This window comes from Panthera uncia, chromosome D1 (assembly GCF_023721935.1).
Source record: "Panthera uncia isolate 11264 chromosome D1, Puncia_PCG_1.0, whole genome shotgun sequence".
NCBI lineage: Eukaryota > Metazoa > Chordata > Mammalia > Carnivora > Felidae > Panthera > Panthera uncia.
This window is the reverse complement of record NC_064808.1, coordinates 68,045,578-68,065,741: the sequence shown is the minus strand read 5'-3', so window position 1 is coordinate 68,065,741 and position 20,164 is coordinate 68,045,578. Positions and strand designations below refer to the sequence as shown.

The 20,164-nt window shown below is 39.3% G+C and overlaps 1 protein-coding gene across 8 annotated transcripts in view; it reads left to right on the top strand.

Moving 5' to 3' along the window:
- GRM5 (glutamate metabotropic receptor 5) overlaps positions 1–20,164 on the top strand; it is a 525,626-nt gene that overhangs the window by 502,676 nt on the left and 2,786 nt on the right. For 3 of the 8 annotated variants that reach the window (XM_049653213.1, XM_049653208.1, XM_049653202.1), the window contains exons 8-9: positions 1,027–1,122; positions 20,000–20,164. In XM_049653213.1, the coding sequence (XP_049509170.1) occupies positions 1,027–1,122; positions 20,000–20,164 (261 nt within the window). The remainder of the gene's footprint in view (positions 1–1,026; positions 1,123–19,999) is intronic. The other 5 variants (XM_049653248.1, XM_049653240.1, XM_049653224.1 and 2 more) reach the window with 3 other exon arrangements.

Below are 20,164 nucleotides of genomic sequence, written 5' to 3'. Positions count from 1 at the left end.
TCATTTTAGACAAAACATCTAGTACCTTCCAGATGTGGTGATATGCCACTTCTGATACAAAAGGGGTTCGAGCTGTCCTCCACAATGTAGGCAGCCCAGTACTGACTGTTCAGCTTCAGCTTAATGGTTATATAAACCTCTTACATCCAAGAAATATCTCTTCTCTTGGCATCACCAGTCTCTCCTATAATGCTCAAACATAATACCACTCAATGAAGCTTTGTTAATGATAAAAGCAATTTATTTTATTTATTTTTTTAATGTTTATTTATTTTGACAGGGCGGGAGTATGTGCTCTGGCATAAGTGGGGGAGGGGCAGAGAGAAGAGGAGAGAGAATCCCAAGCAGGCTCTGTCAGCGCTGAGCCCAACACAGGACTCAATCCCACAACACTGGGATCATGACCTGAACTGAAATCAAGACATCCAACCGACTGAGCCACCCAGGCACCCCAGAATGATTAAAAACACAATCATAATGGAAGGCAACATTACATTACAATGACTAAAAGTGTGGGTTCTAAACTTGGACTTCTATGTTCAAAATCCTTGATCATTCTACTTAATCCTTAAAATCTTGGGTTTCTTTTCTTCAGTAGAGTGGATATAATAATAACAGAGCCTCTGCCATAGGGTTGTTGCCAGGATTAAATTCAGAGAAAATCCTAGCACCATGTCTGGTGCATAGTAAACACTAAATAAATTCTAATTTATTGATATGAATCTTTTCCTCAGAGGCTAGGAATTGCACTCCTTTTGCCTTTGACTATTGAATGTGATGAAATCACAAATTAATAGGCAATCTGGAAGGGTAGATCGTGTGTGGTTTAACAAGAAGTAACCCTGATGTGATGCATATACCATCACAAGCATCCAATAAGTATTACAGGTCAGCCACTGCCGTGAAAAGCAGACACCTGTTTTAACACAGGACAACCCTCTGCAGCCACAGCTGTCCCTCAGCCTGGCCAGTGAAGCACACAATCATATCTTTCTGTTTGCTCCTGTCCTTGTTCATGCTTACCAGGTACAAAGACAGGAGACTGGCCCAGCACAAGTCGGAAATAGAGTGTTTCACCCCCAAAGGGAGTGTGGGCAATGGTGGGAGAGCAACCATGAGCAGGTAAGCAAACCGTGAGTGGCCCAAGGCGGTGTGAACTACATGTACGCAAGCTACAGGAACAGGTGGCTCCCTGGTCTAGGTCCTCACTCCACCGTGCACCCCATGCAGTGTGTCCAGCCTGGGCCACCATTGGTTTTCTGTGTGTGTGTTTGATTTGCAAAACCCATGCCATCCTCGTGTGAAGTGATGGGAGCCTCCTGTCCCGGATGCTGCTGTCTCCCAGGGTTGTGTGCTTTGCATGTCTGAAGCCTTAGCTCACAGCTCTCCCATGGATTTCAACTTCTTGGTCAAATGCTTCTGGAGTTTGCAAAGTGGAAGAGATTGGAGGAAATTCATGTTTCAGGACTATCCAATCGTTTGTCAAAACAAATGCAAAAGCCTAGGACTGGTTCTGAGGGAAGGGCTTCAATGAGGGAAGATTCCAGCCCTGATCCCAGACAAACCAGGGAATTAATCTGACTTATTTTCAGTGGAACATCATCTGACAGCCAAGGGCAAATGCCAAGGCCAAACTAGCAAGGAGTAGAGTCAAGAGGCTTTTCATGAACTGAAATCAGGAAAGCTAGTCCTCCTCTGGCTACCATAGCTTTGCAGCTCCTTTATTTCTCTGTGTTCGGTGGCAAACACCCCCTGTTGCTGCGCTGTGCATGTTCCCTCATACCAGGTACCCCCAACTGAGCAGTGCCCAGTAATCTGGGTTGTTTAGAACTATAAGCATCAACTACGCTGTGTTGCATGAAATGAACGTGCTTTATTGCATGGGACTGGGTTTTAAGAAAAGGACTCTGGAGAGAAATACTGTCAAGATTGGCATTAAACGAGTACAGAATGCTGGAGCAGCCTTGAGCTGGGGAATCAATCACCGTGAACTAACTCTCCACGTCTAATTTGTTGTGCCATTTCCCCATCCACCTGTGGTACAAAACTGTGGAAGGGAAGCTCTTACAAATCAGCCTGGGCTAAAGTAAAGAGAAAGTGCAGTGTGTACATGTGTGTGCACGTGCTGAGAGCAGAGCCTGAGATCCAGCTGCACAGCAAGAAGATAACCCTGTTGAATCCTTTGAACTTTCACCCCAAGTATTGTATTTGCTTCCTCAGTAGTTGGCTCCCTCTGGTTTTCAAAATGATGTCTAACTTTCTCCAAGGATGACCGCATTGCACAACTTCTGGGGGTTTAATTCATGTTGCAGTCTGTGAAAATGGTGTGCCAAACTGTGCAGCATAGTCTGACCAATCATTTAAAGCAGCCCTGGATGAGCGGCTGGCCCACTTTGTCCCTGGCTCCCAGACAAAGCAATGAGAGCATGTATATCTGTATAGGCATATATGGTGCACATTAGTGTATTTGATGCCCTTATATCCATGAAGCCTTTATAGAGCCATGTTTGGATCTCAGTGTGTTTGAAAGATAACCCTCAATAGATCATTCTGTGGGAGTAACTCAACAGACTGCTATCGGGCCTACTGGTTTCCTTCCATTCAGATATGACAAAGTGCCATAATTCCTGTCGTTGAAAATCAATCAAACAGCACTGGAGTTGGCTGGACAAGGTGAAAATGACTGTATCGAATGTGTTACATTGCTACAGAGTGTAGAATCAGAGTGACTTCTGATTTGAAGCAATTGTCTAGGACGGGACTTCCCAAATTTGGCTCCCTACCAAACATACTAAGACAGAATCTGCAGTGTTACAAGTTTCCTAGGTCGTTTCAATTTAGCCAGTCCATAAACTGATATTTTGGAATAATCCATTTGTCTAGGAGGTGATATGCAGCTATTCCCAGCAAACGTCAGGTCTCAATTCTGCCATGCATTGTTCTTGGGAGTGTTTGGTCAATGCTTAGAACTCTCACATCTGATCAGCCCAGTGGTTAGATTTGCTTAAGACTGTCTTGATTGAGAATGGTAAGAAGGAGACAGCAGACAATGGGACACAGAGGTTAAGGGGACTCCAGATCAACTGGACCAAGCCTTCCTGGATCAGGTCCAGATCTACAGAGATAGCAATTCAACATATCTACACTGAGAATAGTCCAAGTTTCTCTATAATAACAAGATAATAGTTACCTTTGTTTCCTCACTTGTTTGGATATAGCCAAGGTAATGACAAGGGCTTATTACATCCTGGTGAGGCCTAGGAGACTAATGCATGCGATAGTAAGGATAGTTCTGTTGGAATGACCAACCTCAGCCCCACAGATAAGCATAATTCATTGAGAATAAATGGTTTTCCCTTCCTACTTTTTCTTCCTTACTATTTCTTTAGCATTGAATAAAAACTGATGGAAGAAAATGAAAGTGAATGGGAGGGAGAGGGAGCCCTTCAGTGTTCTAGAAAAGATTTCCTTTAGGGAAGAGAAAAGGCCTAGCAACACATAAAAGAAGAGGTCAAAATGTCTAAGACCATTGAGTATTTTTTTCCAACTTCATATTTGTTCACATAAATACACACATACACACACAATGACATTTATCCAGGAGAAATAAGTTTATCTTTTTAATTTACTTTTATTTATTTTTTACATTTATTTATTTATTTTGAGAGAGAGGGTGGGGGGCAAGGGACAGAGAGAGAGAGGGAGAGAAGGAAAATCCTAAGTAGGTTCCACACTGTCAGCACGGAGCCCAATACAGGGCTCAAGTTCATGAACCAAGAGATCATGACCTGAGCCAAAATTAAGAGTTGGATGCTTAATGCACTGAGCCACCCAGGAACCCTTTTTATTTTTTATTCTTTGAGAGAAAGAGAGAGAGCACATGCACATGCAAGGAGGGGAGGAGCAGAGGGAGAGAATCTTAAGCAGGCTCCATGCTCAGCCCAGAGCCCGACACAGGGCTCCATCACAAAACTGTGAGATCATGACCTGAGCAGAAATCAGGAGTCAGATGCTTAACCAACTGAGCCACCCGGGCACCCCCGGAGAAATAAGTTTAAAATGAATATTAAGAGAAAAGATATCAGAGAGGAGACAACTGCAATGTAAACCGTTTCTAAATAAGAGGTTAGAGTAGTTAATCCCAGTTTTCTCCCTCTGGAATTGAATGGAAGGGCTGGGAAAGAAAACCTAATCAACTTTTACAGATACTTTTAACATCCACTGATGAGGTCCTCTTTCTTGTCTGCTCCCACTCCTTCCCCCAGTTGCTTCCCAGGGTCATAGTCAAGCACATTTACTCTGCAAAGATCTGGGCTGGATCTCTGGCCATAACCAACCAACCAGCCCTGGCAGGGGAGCGCTGAGGGAAGCTCAAACCACCACAGAAACCAGAGGAGTGTGTCCCTGCACCTTATTTGCCTATGTTTTCTATGTTGAAGCTATGAACAGGACAGGACCTGGTGAATTCATGCCTGAACTCTTCTTCCAGAGCCAAGTTACCAGCAGGGAAAGAGTTTTACAGTACATGTAGCCCTAGAGCTGAACACTATTATCTTCCCTGAAACAATGACAGGGCCTTAGAGATAGTCCGTCACTTCCCCCTTTTCCCTCCACCCCCACATTTGGAAAAGACTAAGAACATTATATGTATCCATAGCACACTAGCTTTCTGAAATATTATGTTGTTTTCCTTTTATGTGAATTTATTTTTTCTTTCCGTCTGAATCTAGCATAACTTGTCATCTTTTCATATTTTCACAGTGGACAGTCTAAGTGTGTTTCAGATCAGAGACCTCCTGATTGCAGGAGAAGTGAAAGAGAGAGTCCTAAACAGGGAGGTGCTCTAAGAACCGGAAATTCTCTAAACCCTGTTATCGTGTGAGTTCATACTGAGAGTCCACCTCAGGGATGGCTAAAACCTCAACAATGAATGTTATTATCTCCTGTCTCAGCAGGGCCATTTCATCAGAGTGCTCACTGGAGTCTGCATTCTGAAGCACTCATGATGTATCCCATGAAGGGGGGGGGGGGGAGGCACAGACATTCTGAGCCTCTTAGTCTCTCTTTGAAAAAGAGCTCCCTAATCAAATGAGATAGACTGATCTACAGTGTCCCATCAGTGCTTGAAGGGAGGAGGGTGGTGCGAGGTTATTTTTACTGTTGCAATGTCATGATATCAACCACCTGAGTCACTGATTTTTACCTAATAGATGCAGCATCTAATTTTAGTGGGCATAATAAATGTCTACTAGGGCCTTTAGAGAATCTAGTAACAGTGATGTCATAATCACCAGGAACTCAGATTTCAAAAGCAATCCCAAATTGTGATGTCTGTGTTAAGATTGTTTTGCCTTTCATTAATTCAGTGATTTCTTCCTTGGTGTTATGCTCACTCATTAAGCACCTACCATGAGCCAAGCACTTACAGGATTCTGGAGATAAATAGATGACCAAGACTTGACTAATGCCCTTGCAAATCTATAGTCCATGGGGGAACAACATCAGAAAAGATAATTGCAATGCAGCAGTAACCCCTGTCCCACAGGAACATGTATGTGTCTAATTAAATCCTCATTTAATATCAGAAAGTACAGTTTATGCCAGTGCAAACAGAATTAGGAGTAAAATAAACAAAATAATATTAACCTGAATTGAGTTTTGAAAAGGACTACACACAGTTATACAAAATTCAGAGCCACAGAAGAGCAACGTTCTTTCTTTCTACTATGAAGCCAGCTAGTTTCATAATGATAGGAATGCTGCAGTAGTCTTCTCTTCATTCCTCCCCAAAGTCAGTTTCAAATTAATGTTCCAACTTATATTTAGAGACATTCTAAAACAGGTAACAATATCAGTTACTACCGTTGCTGTAATTATTATACATCAGACACTGTAGCAGTACCTTCTTATTGGTTATGCACTCAATTCTCCCAAGAATGACCTTTCCATAGTACAGATGAGGAAAATGAGGTCCAGGGATATCCAATAACCTAATATTAAAATGTTTTAGCGAAAATTCTGAAATCAAAGACCTTAAAACCTGGTTCCGGCACTAGTCAGTGTGACCTGGAGGTGCCATTTTACCTCCTTAATCTCTATTTTCTATAAAATGAAGATAATAATATAGCACTCCCCTTACTATATAATCCTGTGAAAATTAAATGAGATAATGCAAGCACAACACTTAGCAGACTGTGTGGCATACAGAAGGCATTCAATAGATTTTATTTAGTATTACTGTTACCCAAGGCTACTTAGAAAGTCCCTTTTTTTGTTTGCTTTTTGTCTTCTATTCTCCACCTGCCATCATGGATGTTTTCCCAACGGTCAATTCTGGAAAAGTATGTAAAATAAAATAGTAACATCAACAAAATTAATTCAATGGTATAACTTCTATGCTTTAAAATTCATGTTCTTCCATGGTTACCTATAAAAGCAGCTAACTTTTATTGGAGATACACAAGACACTAGTATAAGTGCTTTACCTGTATGATCTCTTATTTAATCTTTAAAAAGGTAAATAATAAAGTCCACACTGGAGACAAACTCAGTTTGATTCTGGAATTCACACTGTAACCACTATGATATCCGCCACCTGGGATAAAATCTAAACCCATGCACTCAGAATAGAGGGATCTTCCCACACTAACTCTAACTCTTTGACTTTTATTCCCTCTGTTTCAGTACATGTGTCTTCTTTTTCAGACACCCCAAATTTCTTACCATTCTCCAAACACGCTGACTCCTTTCTACAATTTCACACCTTCACATGCTGTGTTTCTACCTGGATTGCCCTTCCTTCCTCCTTGTATCCATCTTCTCCAACCCCCATTCCTGTTCTCCCTGGTAAACTCTTACTCAGTTTTCAAAACCCAAACCTAATGTCAATTCCTCTTTGAAAGCTTTCTCAAATTTCTACAATCTATTTTACATCTGACCAAACTCATAATTCTAAAGTATTTTGAGTTTACTTCTGATATTGCATGTTATCTCTGGTCACCTGTCTCTTCCCACTGAACTTAAGGTTTTTAAGGGCAAAATCATGTCTTGTTCAATTTTCTACCCTCAGAATCCAAAAGTGTTCTGGGACTGTTAATTCAGTCAATCAATCAATAATAGTACAAGAAAGAAGAACTTCTCTGTATGTAGGTTGCACTGTTTTAGGGACCATGGGGTGTTCCAGAAAGTATGGAATAATCTCCACCCTAAAAAACTGACAATCTTAATAAAGGAACAAAACTCATTCTGATGGAAACTGCAGGAGCATTAGGCTACATTAAGGTGTTAAATCTGTGATCCAGGGGCATACTCTGTGAAGCATCTGACTCTTGATGTCAGCTCACAGGTTATGATCTCACCGTTTGTGAGTTCGAGTCCCACATCAGTCTCTGTGCTTATGGCTCAAAGCCTAGAACCTGCTTCTCATTCTGTGTCTGCCTCTCTCTCTGCCCCTACCCTGCTCACGCTCTGTCTCTCTCTCAAAAATAAATAAATATTAAACATTTAAAAAAAGGAAATTTCTTAGGGAAATATTTTATAAGTCTGACAAAAAATTAGTTCAGCTAATGTCTTGTGAATGGACTAGAAATACTTAACTTTAGTAAGTGCCACAACTACACAAATATAAACCAGAGTCCTAATTTCCTTTGCTTATTTTTCCAAAATAATCACCTGTTCTTTTGTAAACAGAAAATTACTGTAAGTATATTCTACTTCTTTCAGCCTGTAGCATAATTCAAAATAGTAATGGGACTGCTTGGTTTCCCTGGCTCTCTCATCTCACTTTCTGTCCTCATCGTGTCTAACATCCTTTTTGGTGGGGGGGTTGGGGTGAGAGGGGAGGGCGGGAAAGGGGCTGGTCAAAATCTTTTGTAAGGCTGCTGTCCTTGTCCATGAAATACATATATATGATAATTTAGTAGTTATGTACAAATATAAATATTTGTATATATTTTGAGACAAAAGATTTAATAGCTTACAATTTCCTGTAAAAGGGAAGAAGGAAATCAGAACAGTCTCTGATATGACAAATACCACAAAGGGAGCAGCCTTGGAGTTATCAGTTCACATTCCTAAGCTCTAAAGGAAGAAGTCAATGCTAGAGGCATACTCGCTACTTTTACACCCACAGCAAAATATGGATAAAATCTTGCAATGTCCACTGAATCTTAGTTCCATGTTCCCTCAGGTGGATAATACCAAAATAAGGGCAAACTATTCCACAGAGCTGAATGCTCTGTAAACTTGAATCACTATTGCATCTAACTCTATGTTTCATGAGTCATTTTGAACTGACTTTTCAATGTAAGGATTATTTATTTTTTTAAATGTTAATTCACCACTTATTATGCATAAAGCTCTATGCTTCATGCTAGACAAAGATCTATGAAATACGGTTTCTACACCTAACAATTTTTTGTCATTATACTTAACATGCCTTCAAAGGGGAGACTATGCTTTTATGACACTATGTCTTCCATACTCCTAGAATCAGAAGCCAATGGAAAGACATAGGCTTTAGTATCCTACATATCAAGATTTTACACCTTAAGTATTTTCTACCTTTGTGCACATAAATCCCATGAATCTCTGTAAGCATCAGCTTTATAATCCATAAAATAGACATGATGTTGAGAACTGCCTCACATATTGTTTTGAGGAATTAAAAATAACATGTATATGAAAATACATATAGATGGATATTTTAAAGTAGTAAGATAATTTAAATGAGATCAGATACACATACAGAAGGCAGTATACTGCAAGAAAAAGACAAAAGTAAATATTAATCAGGAACATCTGTTATTTTTTATATGCACCTACCTAATTAATTTTCTGAGAAGCCAGAAAAAGATTTCTGTCATCTGAGGAACCAGGAAGATTGACATAAACAAGATAATAGTGTATAGGATACATGTAAGAAGTTGTTTGAATACTAAAAGGATAGAATTTCTTTTTTTATTGAGATAAAATTGACATATAAAATTGTATTAGTTGTAGGTGTACAACATAATGATTTGAGATATAGATGTATATATATATCTCAAAATGATTACCACAATAAATTTAGTTAATGTCCATCACCACACATTTACAACTTTTTTTCTTGTGATGAGAACTTTTAAGATCTATTCTCTTAGCAACTTTCAAATATACAATAGATTATTATTAACTATAGTCACTATGCTGTACATTAGATCCTCAGGACTTATTTATCTTACAACTGGAAGTTTATACCTTTTGTATCTCTTCACCCATTTCACCCACCACCTGCTCCCTCCTCTACCAACCACCAATCTGTTTTCTGTATCTATTAGTTCAGGGTTTTTAGATTCCACATTTACATGATATCATGCAATATTTGTCTTTCTCTGACTTATTTTACTTATCACAGTGCCTTCACGTTTCATGCACATCATTCATATTGTAACAAACAGTGAGATTTCCTTATCTTGGGAATGGCTGAATAATATTCCATTGTGTGTTTGTATTTGTATGTGTGTGTATGTATATGTGTGTGTATGTATATGTATTTTGTATGTATGTGTGTGTATATATATTTATGTGTATATATATATATATATATATATATATATATATATATATATCACATTTTCCTTATCCATTCATCTGTTGATGGACACTGAGGTTGTTTCTGTGTCTTGGATATTATAAATTATGCTGCAGTAAACATGGGGTGGTAGATATTTTTTTAAGACAGTGATTTCATTTCCTTTGGATAAATACCTAGAAGTGAGACTGCTGGATAATATGGTAGTTCTATTTTTAAATTTTGAGGAATATCCATATTGTTTTCCATAGTGGTTGCACCAATTTACATATCACCAAGGGTGCATGAGAGTTCTCTTTTCTCCACATCCTTGCCAATGCTAATTATTTCCTGTCTTTTTGATTCTAGCGATTCTAATAGGTGTAAGGTGATATCACATTGTACTTTGCATTTTCCTGACGATTAGTGATGATGAGCACCTTTTCATCTAACTGTTGGATATTTGGATGTCTTTTTTGTAAAAAAAAAACACATTTTGTCTATTCATCCATCAGTGGACATTTAAGGTGTTCCACATCTTTGCTACTACAAATAATGCTGCAGTGAATATGGTAGTGTTAATCCCTCTTTGAGATCTTTATCCTAATTCCCTTGGACATATACCCAGAAATGGGATTGCTGGATTATATAGTAATCTATTTTTAATGTCCTGAAGAACTTTCATACCATTTTCCCCAGTGGCTGCACCAGTTTGCATTTCCACCAACAGTGCACAAGGGTTCCTTTTTCTCCACATCCACCAATACTTTTTATCTTTTTTTACGATTATTATCCATCCTGACATGTGTGAAGGGATCATATTGTATTGTACACTAAAAAAACCTGTTAAGAGGTAGGTTTCATGTTAAGTGTCCTCGCCACAAGGAAGAGAGAGAGAGAGAATGTGTGTGTGTGCGTTCACCATCTGAAGCATCCCAAAGGGAATAGGACTGAAACTTTCTTAGCACTTCATATCTGTGGCAGGTGCCTATTTACATCCAGTAAGAAAAAATAATCAAAAATTACCTTAAGCCAGGAGCTTCATATAGATAATAAGCATGTTGGTGGTAGATAACAACAAGGATTCAAACCTCAAAACTAAGGTACTCTTCACACATTAGATTTAAATTAAATATGTTAGGCAGAGGTACTTTAAGATCAAAAGGAATCTTTTTTTCTAAGCAGAAATCATTTTTTCAGCAACCATTCTAACAGTCTGGGGACACTTTCTTGTTCTACAGTCCGTCAGTATTCATCTCTGCAATCTTCAGGTCAATTTGTTGATAGACAGCTTTGGAATTTATGATCGGGTCATTTTATGGATACAAACTTGGTTGTTATCATTTCCCTGGATGCTCCATAAGGATGTATCTTGTTAGCCCCTTAGTTTTTGTGTGCACCTAGCACACAGACAGTATTGCATGTGTGACTCTGGATCTAAGGTCCTATTTGGGGCATATTGTTTTGCCTTTTATTTGAATTGGGCATATTAGTGAAGTTCCATAAGCCTTGGATTTTGCATCTATAGTAGAGGTTAATAATACCCGTTTACATCAGGCATTCAAGGAAAGCATTCTAATTTGTTTCCTTTCCCTAACACTCCCAGCCCACCTACTCTGCCCCAGACACCATACCAAGCATTGGAAATGCTCCCAGTTACTGCCCTTGGAGTGCTCAGGTTTAATCCAGAAACAGACTTGTAAATAAGTGATTAAAAATACCATGCAATAAGTGCTATATTATACAGCTGTTGTGAAGGTCAAATATAATAAAACAGATGAAAACACCTTGTGAGGTATAAAATTCTATTCAAAGGGGAGCTATTATCATTCCAGGACCCTCCTCTTCTTAGTCATCAATCCTAATCCTATGTTTTATTCAAAGCTTTAAATCAAGCTGGATTTTCCCACAAAGACTTCTCTGTGGTATCAGCCAATGAGTGCAAAATAGCTGTGTCTTCTTTTGTTCTCTCTTTATGAAATTGTAATCTGTGCTTTATAGTAATTGCTGGAGAAAATCATTAACATTTTGGGGAAAAAAATCCTCTAATCTTAGTTGAAGCACCTCAAGTGTAGAATTTACATCTCAGTATGAGGAGTAGTTTAGTTTGAGGTTTGAGTCTGAGTTGCTGAATTTTGAATGAAAAAAAAAAATAGCTTAACTTGAGAAAGAAAATGCTCTGATGATCCAACAAAATGCCTCTGCTTGGAACATGCTTTACATCCTTTGTTAGATGCTTTCTCTTTATGGGGATATGGGGCAAGTACCAGCTGTACTAGAACCACTGGGCACTTGAGTAACCCACCCTGAATGGATCGTGACATGTCCAAAAGGCCGCCTGTTAAACCAAAGACTAGTTAAAATAGAGCCAATGGTTCTCCTCCCACAAGGACTTCATTAGAGACTGAATGCCTAGTGAGAGACATTCTCTGAGAGGATTATCATAGAAGCAGGCAGCCCCTGCTCGATCACAGCTACTTAAAAGGGAGGCGAAAGTCCACCTCACAAGGTTGTTGGAAGGGTTTCAAGGGGTTGGGTGTGTGGAATTACCTTCTTTGCCATATATGCAACACATAAATATTAATTGGATTTTGTTTATCCATGTTATTTTAACATTTCCCAGTCTTTAAGGCCTCGTTAATCTCCACTTTATTTGCAAATCCTTCCTTGAAACTTCTTTCCCCAGTGAGCAACCTTTTGTCTAAATTCCTCCAGTACCAAGGACAAACGTCTTTTCTTTCACAATAGTTTTAGAATACCACTATATTCCTTTTCATCATTTTTTCACACCTGTTAAGATCTTAACACTGTATCACTGCATTACTAAAACAGCTTCTTAAATCTACCCTGGACACCACTATTTTGCTTGTGTCAATCTTCTTGGCTCCTTATTGCCTGAAGGACTAATTAACCTAACAGATGTTAATTAGGTCCTAACATATTCCTGAAGTAGGACCAGGACTGGGGCCAAACAAGGAATAGGGTCAATGGATGAAGCTGCAATGAGGGTTTAAAGAAGGTTATGGCGTGATTCCTAAATTTAATTGCTTTTGTTGAGCTTGAGAAATACCAAATATATAAAATACTAAATAACAAAAAATAATTCCTGCACTTAAATAACATAGAAAATAACTCATGAGTATTTGTTTATATATTCATTCATCTATTGATCTAGCATGTAGATTTCATATATACTTAATAATTAGACCATTTCTCTGGTCAACTATATTAGACCATCTATCTATCCCAGAGTCTAACAAGTCCAAGGTTAATTATGAATTAGTTATTAAAATAGCAAAAGATGGGGCGCCTGGGTGGCGCAGTCGGTTAAGCGTCCGACTTCAGCCAGGTCACGATCTCGCGGTCTGTGAGTTCGAGCCCCGCGTCAGGCTCTGGGCTGATGGCTTGGAGCCTGGAGCCTGTTTCCGATTCTGTGTCTCCCTCTCTCTCTGCCCCTCCCCCGTTCATGCTCTGTCTCTCTCTGTCCCAAAAATAAATAAATAAACGTTAAAAAAAAAAATAGCAAAAGAAAGGAAAAGAAGGAAGATCATTATAGGTCAGGGGTGACCACAAAGAATTTTTACAGCAGACAAAAATGTCCCAACTCTACTCCTGATGCTTCCACTTATTCTCCATCCCCACCTAGTCAAACTGGACTACTGATTATCTTAGAATATCCTTATGGATTCCTGAACCTATGTCACTGCTATTTTTCCTGGATGTCAATGCCTACTGCTCCTTTTGGATTTTGCCATAATCTACTAATTTTTCAAGGTGTAGATTCAATCTGTCTCTTGTACGCAAGCATCATTTCCTGGCCCCTCCCCTCCTGCTGGAAAGTTTCTTCTTGTTGTGAAGTTTTGAATCCCTTGTGATCTGTACCCTATAGTTAGTTACCCCATGAACTACTTGTTTCCATGCTCCACAATCTCTCAGGCTTTGCCCTTAGCAACTTTCCACCTGCCCATCTACTTCCTCATTTCAAGGTCCTAAGAAAAAGAAAAATAACCCTCCTATCAAAATACTATGAGTAACTCATATTGCTAGCCTTCTATGTGCATCTTTTCTCTTGCCCTCTTTGAGGCAAGTCTCACATCAGTAACTCGCCACCAGAATATCAAAGAGTACTGATGAATAGGGGCACCTGGGTGGCTCAGTCAGTTAAGCATCCAACTTCAGCTCAGGTCATGATCTCATGGTTTGTGGGTTTGAGCCCCGTGTCGGGCTTTATGCTGACAGCTCAGAGCCTGGAGCCTGCTTTGGATTCTGTGTCTCCCTTTCTCTCTGCCCTTTCCCCTACTCATGCTCTTTCTCTCTCTCAAAAATAAATAAACATTAAAAAAAATTTAAAAAGTACTGATGAATCACAATCATTTGCAAAGGTATCACATATCATTTATTACCACTATTAGTTGAAATACCAAAATTTGCAAAATAGTGCAGATTTAAGGTTATCCTCAAATTTATACCATTCTTTTTAGTGGTATTTCAAAATAAGTCACAGAGAAAATAAGTGGGCTACATTTATTAGGGCTGTCCTTATATAGGACAACTGTCTTTTACCAGATCACAGCATGGGGAAAAAAGAGGGGCTGAAAATTGCCATATAATATTTATATGGTTGTAAGCTTCAAGTGCCTTCATCATTGAGGCATCCAGTCATTATCTTTGACAAATATAAGTGCTTGATCAACCTGTGCTATTTGAGGTAATGACCAAAGAGTGATATAGGGTGCTTTCTTGAGACCTCAAAGTAGATGATTAAGAAGTACAAAGACATGGTAATAGAGAATGTAAATCAAATGACTAATGTTTCTACTTGAAAACACACATCATCACCAGGTAACACCAGAGGTCTTCTCTTCCGTGAAATAAGGGCAGCTCACTTCATAAAGCAAAGATGGGACATTGTACTGTCAGGAAAAATGGAATTGGAAATCATGAGATAGTATTGGTCCCAGGTTGCCATTATCTAACTGCTTAACTTTGGGCAAATCACCTATCTCACTGAGCCTCAATTTTCTTATATTTGGAAGGAGGACAAAGACATTGATCCTATCTACCCTTGACAATCAGTGTCCGGAAAAGTACTTTTAAAGCACTATGCAAATATAAGGTGATATTGCTTTGATTATTATGTCTTTGGTAGATAATTCATTTTCATTTACTCAAGTGTTTTTGTCTGTACATATATTTCTAATGCATATGTCATCGCGGCCATTTATTTTTTTTGTCAGCGAGATGGCTATTTATATCCATTTATGCTTAACTGGGGAAATTTATATGGATGATTCTATCATTTTCTTACATATTATGGTGTATTTCTCAGTGTAATTGTCATAATCAAGATGTCATATTTTAGGCAAGGCTCAGAAAGAAATTATTCCACCTAATTTAGAATGTCTGGATATAAACAATATCCAATTCCTCATTATCTTTTAAAAACTTTATTTCCATACTTTGCAACTCAAAATATATTGATAAAAAGGTTAAGAAAATGTACAGAAAATGGAACTGCAATTGGAAACTTTCTACTTATAATATTCTTAATTCATGAAATTGTTTTTTTGGCCTAGTATTTTCTGAAGTCATTCCAAAGACATATTTGCTAGTGACATTACAAGCTTAAAAAAAATTTTTTTAAGTATTTTTTTTTGTATTAGGAAGCTCATTATCTTACTATTCCTCTCTCCTGGCTGACCCTGGGAAAAAAAACTTCTAAGAATAAAGGTAGAAGGTGTCATTTTGGCAGACACAAATGTAAACAAAAAACCTAAGTCTCAAATAACATGATCAAAATGCACTTCCCCCCAAGAAATAAAGAACAAATTGTCATAGTAGTAAATTATACAGTATTATATTTGATAAAGGGTTAATTGGTACCTGGAAAGAGCACAAAGTTTTTATGTTTTTGTTTTGTTTTGTTTTGTTTTTGGCCAAATTGTCCTCCTTTCCAGGTGTAGCAAACCATGTATTCTGTTTCTTTCCTCCACTCCTCTTTCCTCCTCCTTCTTTTCTAATGTCCAAAATATTCAGTGGGGAAAGTCAAGTGCTATATAGACCAGTACGGAAAAGTTTGCTTTCCCTTTTCTTACCTCAGGGTCCTTAGGAAAAATGTATAATCCTGATGTTTAAAAAAAAAAAAAAAAGTTCTCAGTAATAACAACAACAATAATAACAAAGATTTTACCTCAAGTGATTGGAAGATTTTTCTAAGGTTTATTTATTTGTTTTTTTTGTGTGTGTTTTTGGGTTTTTTTTTTGAGAGAGAGAAAAACAGAGAGACCATGAGCAGGGAGGGGCAGAGAGAGAGGGAGACACAGAATCCGAAGTAGGCTCCAGGCTCTGAGCTGTCAGGACAGAGCCTGACACAGGGCTCGAACTCACGAACTGTGATATCATGACCTGAGCCGAAGTCAGATGCTTAACTGACTGAGCTATCCAGGCACCCTGGAAGATCTGATGGTGAGGTCTGCAGAGGTACTATGCTTTATAAAGTACCCTCACGTGTACCACCATTTAGTTTCTTCCAGAAATCATGTGAGGTGAGCAGGAGAGGTTTATTTCTTCCATTTTTTACCAAAGAACAAAGAGGTGCAAAGGTGTTAAGTGATTTGCCCAACATCACTGAGGGCCATACCTTAAACCCACATTCTGGGTCTACTATCCATACTGCCTCCATAAGCTTTCATCACTAAGAAGTTTCACTACACATACACACACACACACACACACACACACACACACACACACAGAGATACATATACATATAAATTACAGAAAAGGAACAAATACTTCCTTTATGATTTTCACAATAGAGATGAAGATCTGTGTTCTTGTACTTGGTTAATGAAATATGTACTAAGTACTATTGATTACAGTGAGTTTATAAAAAGATTGATTCATAAGACAAAACAGAATTTCATTAACATTGAATTATTTTTTTACTATTGAATTATTTTTAAAACTTAATTCTACCAAAAACAATTCGGTATGGATTTTTTTAAATCAAATTCACTTATCCACTCAGTTATTAGTTCAAAATATTATTGAGCACATATCATGTTCTAGGCAATGCACTAGGTACTATGGATATAACAGAAAACAAAGAACCCTCTGTCTGTACCCTCAGAACACTCCACCCAGCAGGTGAGGTAGATACACAGCAAAGAGTTATTAAGTGCCTAATGAAAGGACTCTGGGAATCTAACCTAGTCGGGATGGGGTCAAGAATGCTTCTCTCAAATAAAAACAATTAAGATAAAATAAAAAAAAAAAAAAATGGTAAGAGCTTAGGCCGAAAGAAAGAAAAAGGCAGAGAGGAGGGAGCACAATGAAAGAGCATTTCAGGAAGAAGTAAATTGTGGAAGAGAAATAATGCAGAATTTAGTGGAGTGGATTTGATCACCAAGGAGACAAATTAGCATGGAAAAAACCCCAACAGAGCAAACCCGATGGAACTCCAATTCTTGGTACAGTTGGTCAGGTTAAGGAGGAACAACCAAAAATATTTTTTGGCTTTACTACATATTTTACTTTGTATTGAATTCTTTGTTTCTCAACCAGAGCTCAAAACCACAAGTATACTGTTTTTATTTTCTGAAATGTAGTGTTCACATGGAATGCAAAAATTAACACTCTTAGATACCCTCTCCTTACAAGAAGCTTTCATCTATATGGTCTCATTTAATCCTTATGACAGCTTTCACCAAAGGATTGCTCTCTGCTTTTTACCAAGGCTTAGAGACTATTGTTTTCCAAGCATCCAGGATGGCAGATCCAGGATTAGAATCCAGATTTGAGGGTCCTTTGTCCATTGCACTTTCCAGGACACCACACAATGGTTCTTAAGACTGGTTAGCTTAAGAATCCTATTCGTCCATCAAATGCTTATTAACATCCTGTGTGCTAATGAACAAGATAGATTAGTTTCCTGTCTGTTTCCTGTGGAAACTACATTCTACTCATAAACAGATTAATGTCATAAGTCAGGATTTAAAAAAAAACTTTTTAAAAAGTTCTCATTTATTTTGGAGTAAAAAACCTTTCATGACCCAAGGAATGAAATGAGGTACTTACATTTGGACTCCATTTCTCTGGTGTCTCCTGTGTCCATTTCCGTTGGTATTCAGATTATTTGGCGCTCTCTCTCCCAAATGACCATGGACACTATGAGCAAAGGCATGGCCAGGAAAAATGTCAGTATTTTGTGCAGATTGGCTGGTTAGGATAGTTTCCTTCTCACACATTCATCCAAAGGCTTTTCCATCTGCTGTCAAGTTTTTAGGCACTACTGCATGTGATTCCAAAGACTGACACTGTTAATACCCAGAGTTATGTTCCATCAAAACCTCTCCATGTTGGGAGCAAGAACTTCCCTAGAGTAAAGCTTAGTAGGATAAATCCAGTTATCCTTCTAGTTTATAGCCCAAGCTTTGTATTAAAAGTGGCCTCAGCAACCTGAACAACTAATTTTCCTTTCCAACATGCATGTTTCTTACCTTGCTGGTAGGAGAGAAAGGGGGTTGTTGGCAACCATTCTCCCAATCAAATCCCATAAATAGTCTGGCCCATTTCTTCTGTGCCATGTTCCAGAACTCAGTAGACACCTAGGAAGAAGAAAGTAATGCACTAAAAACATAAAAGGTGGCAGGTCAGGTAAATGCAAAATGTAGAAACATTCCTTTCCTGAAACTCTCCTGGAAAGGAAAGTTAGGTTTGGCAGGGCCCATTCTGCTACCGTGGATGTACAGCAACCTCCAAACCTGGAAATAATTGATCCATCCTTTGCAGGAAGAGGGGCAGGGGTGGGGGACATATCACATTCCAGAATTCTAAAGGACACCAGGTTGCAAACTATTGGGTAGATTAAGTGGAATGAGATTTCAGAGGAAGGAGCAGAAAAAGGAAGACCACAAAGAGGAAAAGGAAAGATGGAAGAAATGAGAAGCAGTATGGGAAAGAGACAGAAAGCATCCTGTTATAGGAACTGCAGAAACAGAGATCTGTTATCAAAGGCATAGGTATCTCAGGCAGAGTGGATGTGGCAGTTGAAGTCCGGTAGCCGCAAGGCAAGTGAGCTCCAAATACAATTCAGCCCCCTGCCAGGCAAAGGCCGTCTGGCAAGGAGGCCAAGGGAGCAATGGGAACCCAGAAAGAAAGGACAGCTTCTTTGGGGATGGAGTGCTTATAAAATGCATAGATCTTTGGAACCTTATCTAGGTGATCAGAATCTTCTGGGGTCCTGCCTGGGCTATTTGACAAATACCCTAGGTGAGTTTTAGGCACAATTAAGTTTAATCACCACTGGCCGAGATGATAAAGTTGGGTGGTCAAAGCCTTGGGTCATAGACTGTCCAAGGCTATCTCCTGGTCACAGGGCAGAGCTGTCTGGACAAAACAGACCCCCTAGTTACAGAGATCTTGGATTTCTTTGTGATGAGCCATCACCCGAGGGTCTCTCCATAGAACATCCCTGAAGGTCAGGCCACATTCTCTGACCATAAGTGAGGTTTCTGACAGAGGGTCTGTAGATTTAGAGGTTGTGTCATATTTAATAGTAAGGAGGACACAATCAGGATCTGAGGCTCAGGCGCCAATTGTACCATCAGAGCAGCTTTCAGACCTCATGCTGCAGGACCAAAATGCACTGCTTAGGGAAAGGGAAGAGGGAGAAAGGCCGTAGGAAATCATGTCAGGTAACACTCATCAAGACCCTAGTTGGAAAGCAATATGCTAGGTGCCAGAAGCAATATGCTCCCTCACAGAACTGTTATTCAAGTTTTAGGCCTAAAAATAAATTTGTGAGGAAAATGTGGGTGAAGTAGAAAAGCTCTAATTGATTAGAACTTTGTATATGTGTTCCTTGAATTTCTATTTTCCAGCAGATAAGGCAGAGTAACTAAAACCAAGTTCAAGGTCAGCAATTCAAACAGAAATCCCTAGCCAAATACACCAATCATTGGCTCGCAGAATAAAAACTGAACTGGAACCACTGTCTATTGCCTGGTAACCCTTGACCCCAACGCTTTCCCTGCCCTCTTGTGTTTGGGTTGGTTAGTTGTTCTAGTTCCAAGTTTTTCTTTTAGAGGCTGCCAACTGCAGGAAGCCCTTGCCCTGTACCAGGTGCTTCTGCTCAATGGCACCATAATAATCCAGGCCCTGGCTTCTAGGTTTGCAACATAACCAGCTGCTGCTCAGAACTACTGCAGAATCTCCATAAATACTCCTCGACCCTTACTACTATCCCCTCTGATACACTTTCATGGTAAGGATAAAGGCAAGGCCAATACAATAAAACGGCCTTTAACTCAAAACAAGGAAACAAAAGCCGCTTCCACGATCTCTGGAGGTGTCCTTTGACGTCGTCCTTCCCAATCCATAACCCAGGGCTGGGGACCCGCTCCCCCTGAACCTCTGAGTCACCTCTAGTCTCCCTTCTCTCCACAGCTCCAATGGCAAATCCGTCACGTGGGCCCAGAACGAGAAGAGCAGCCGGGGGCAGCACCTGTGGCAGCGGCTGTCCATCCACATCAACAAGAAAGAGAACCCCAACCAAACGGCTGTCATCAAGCCCTTCCCCAAGAGCACGGAGAGCCGCGGCCTGGGCGCAGG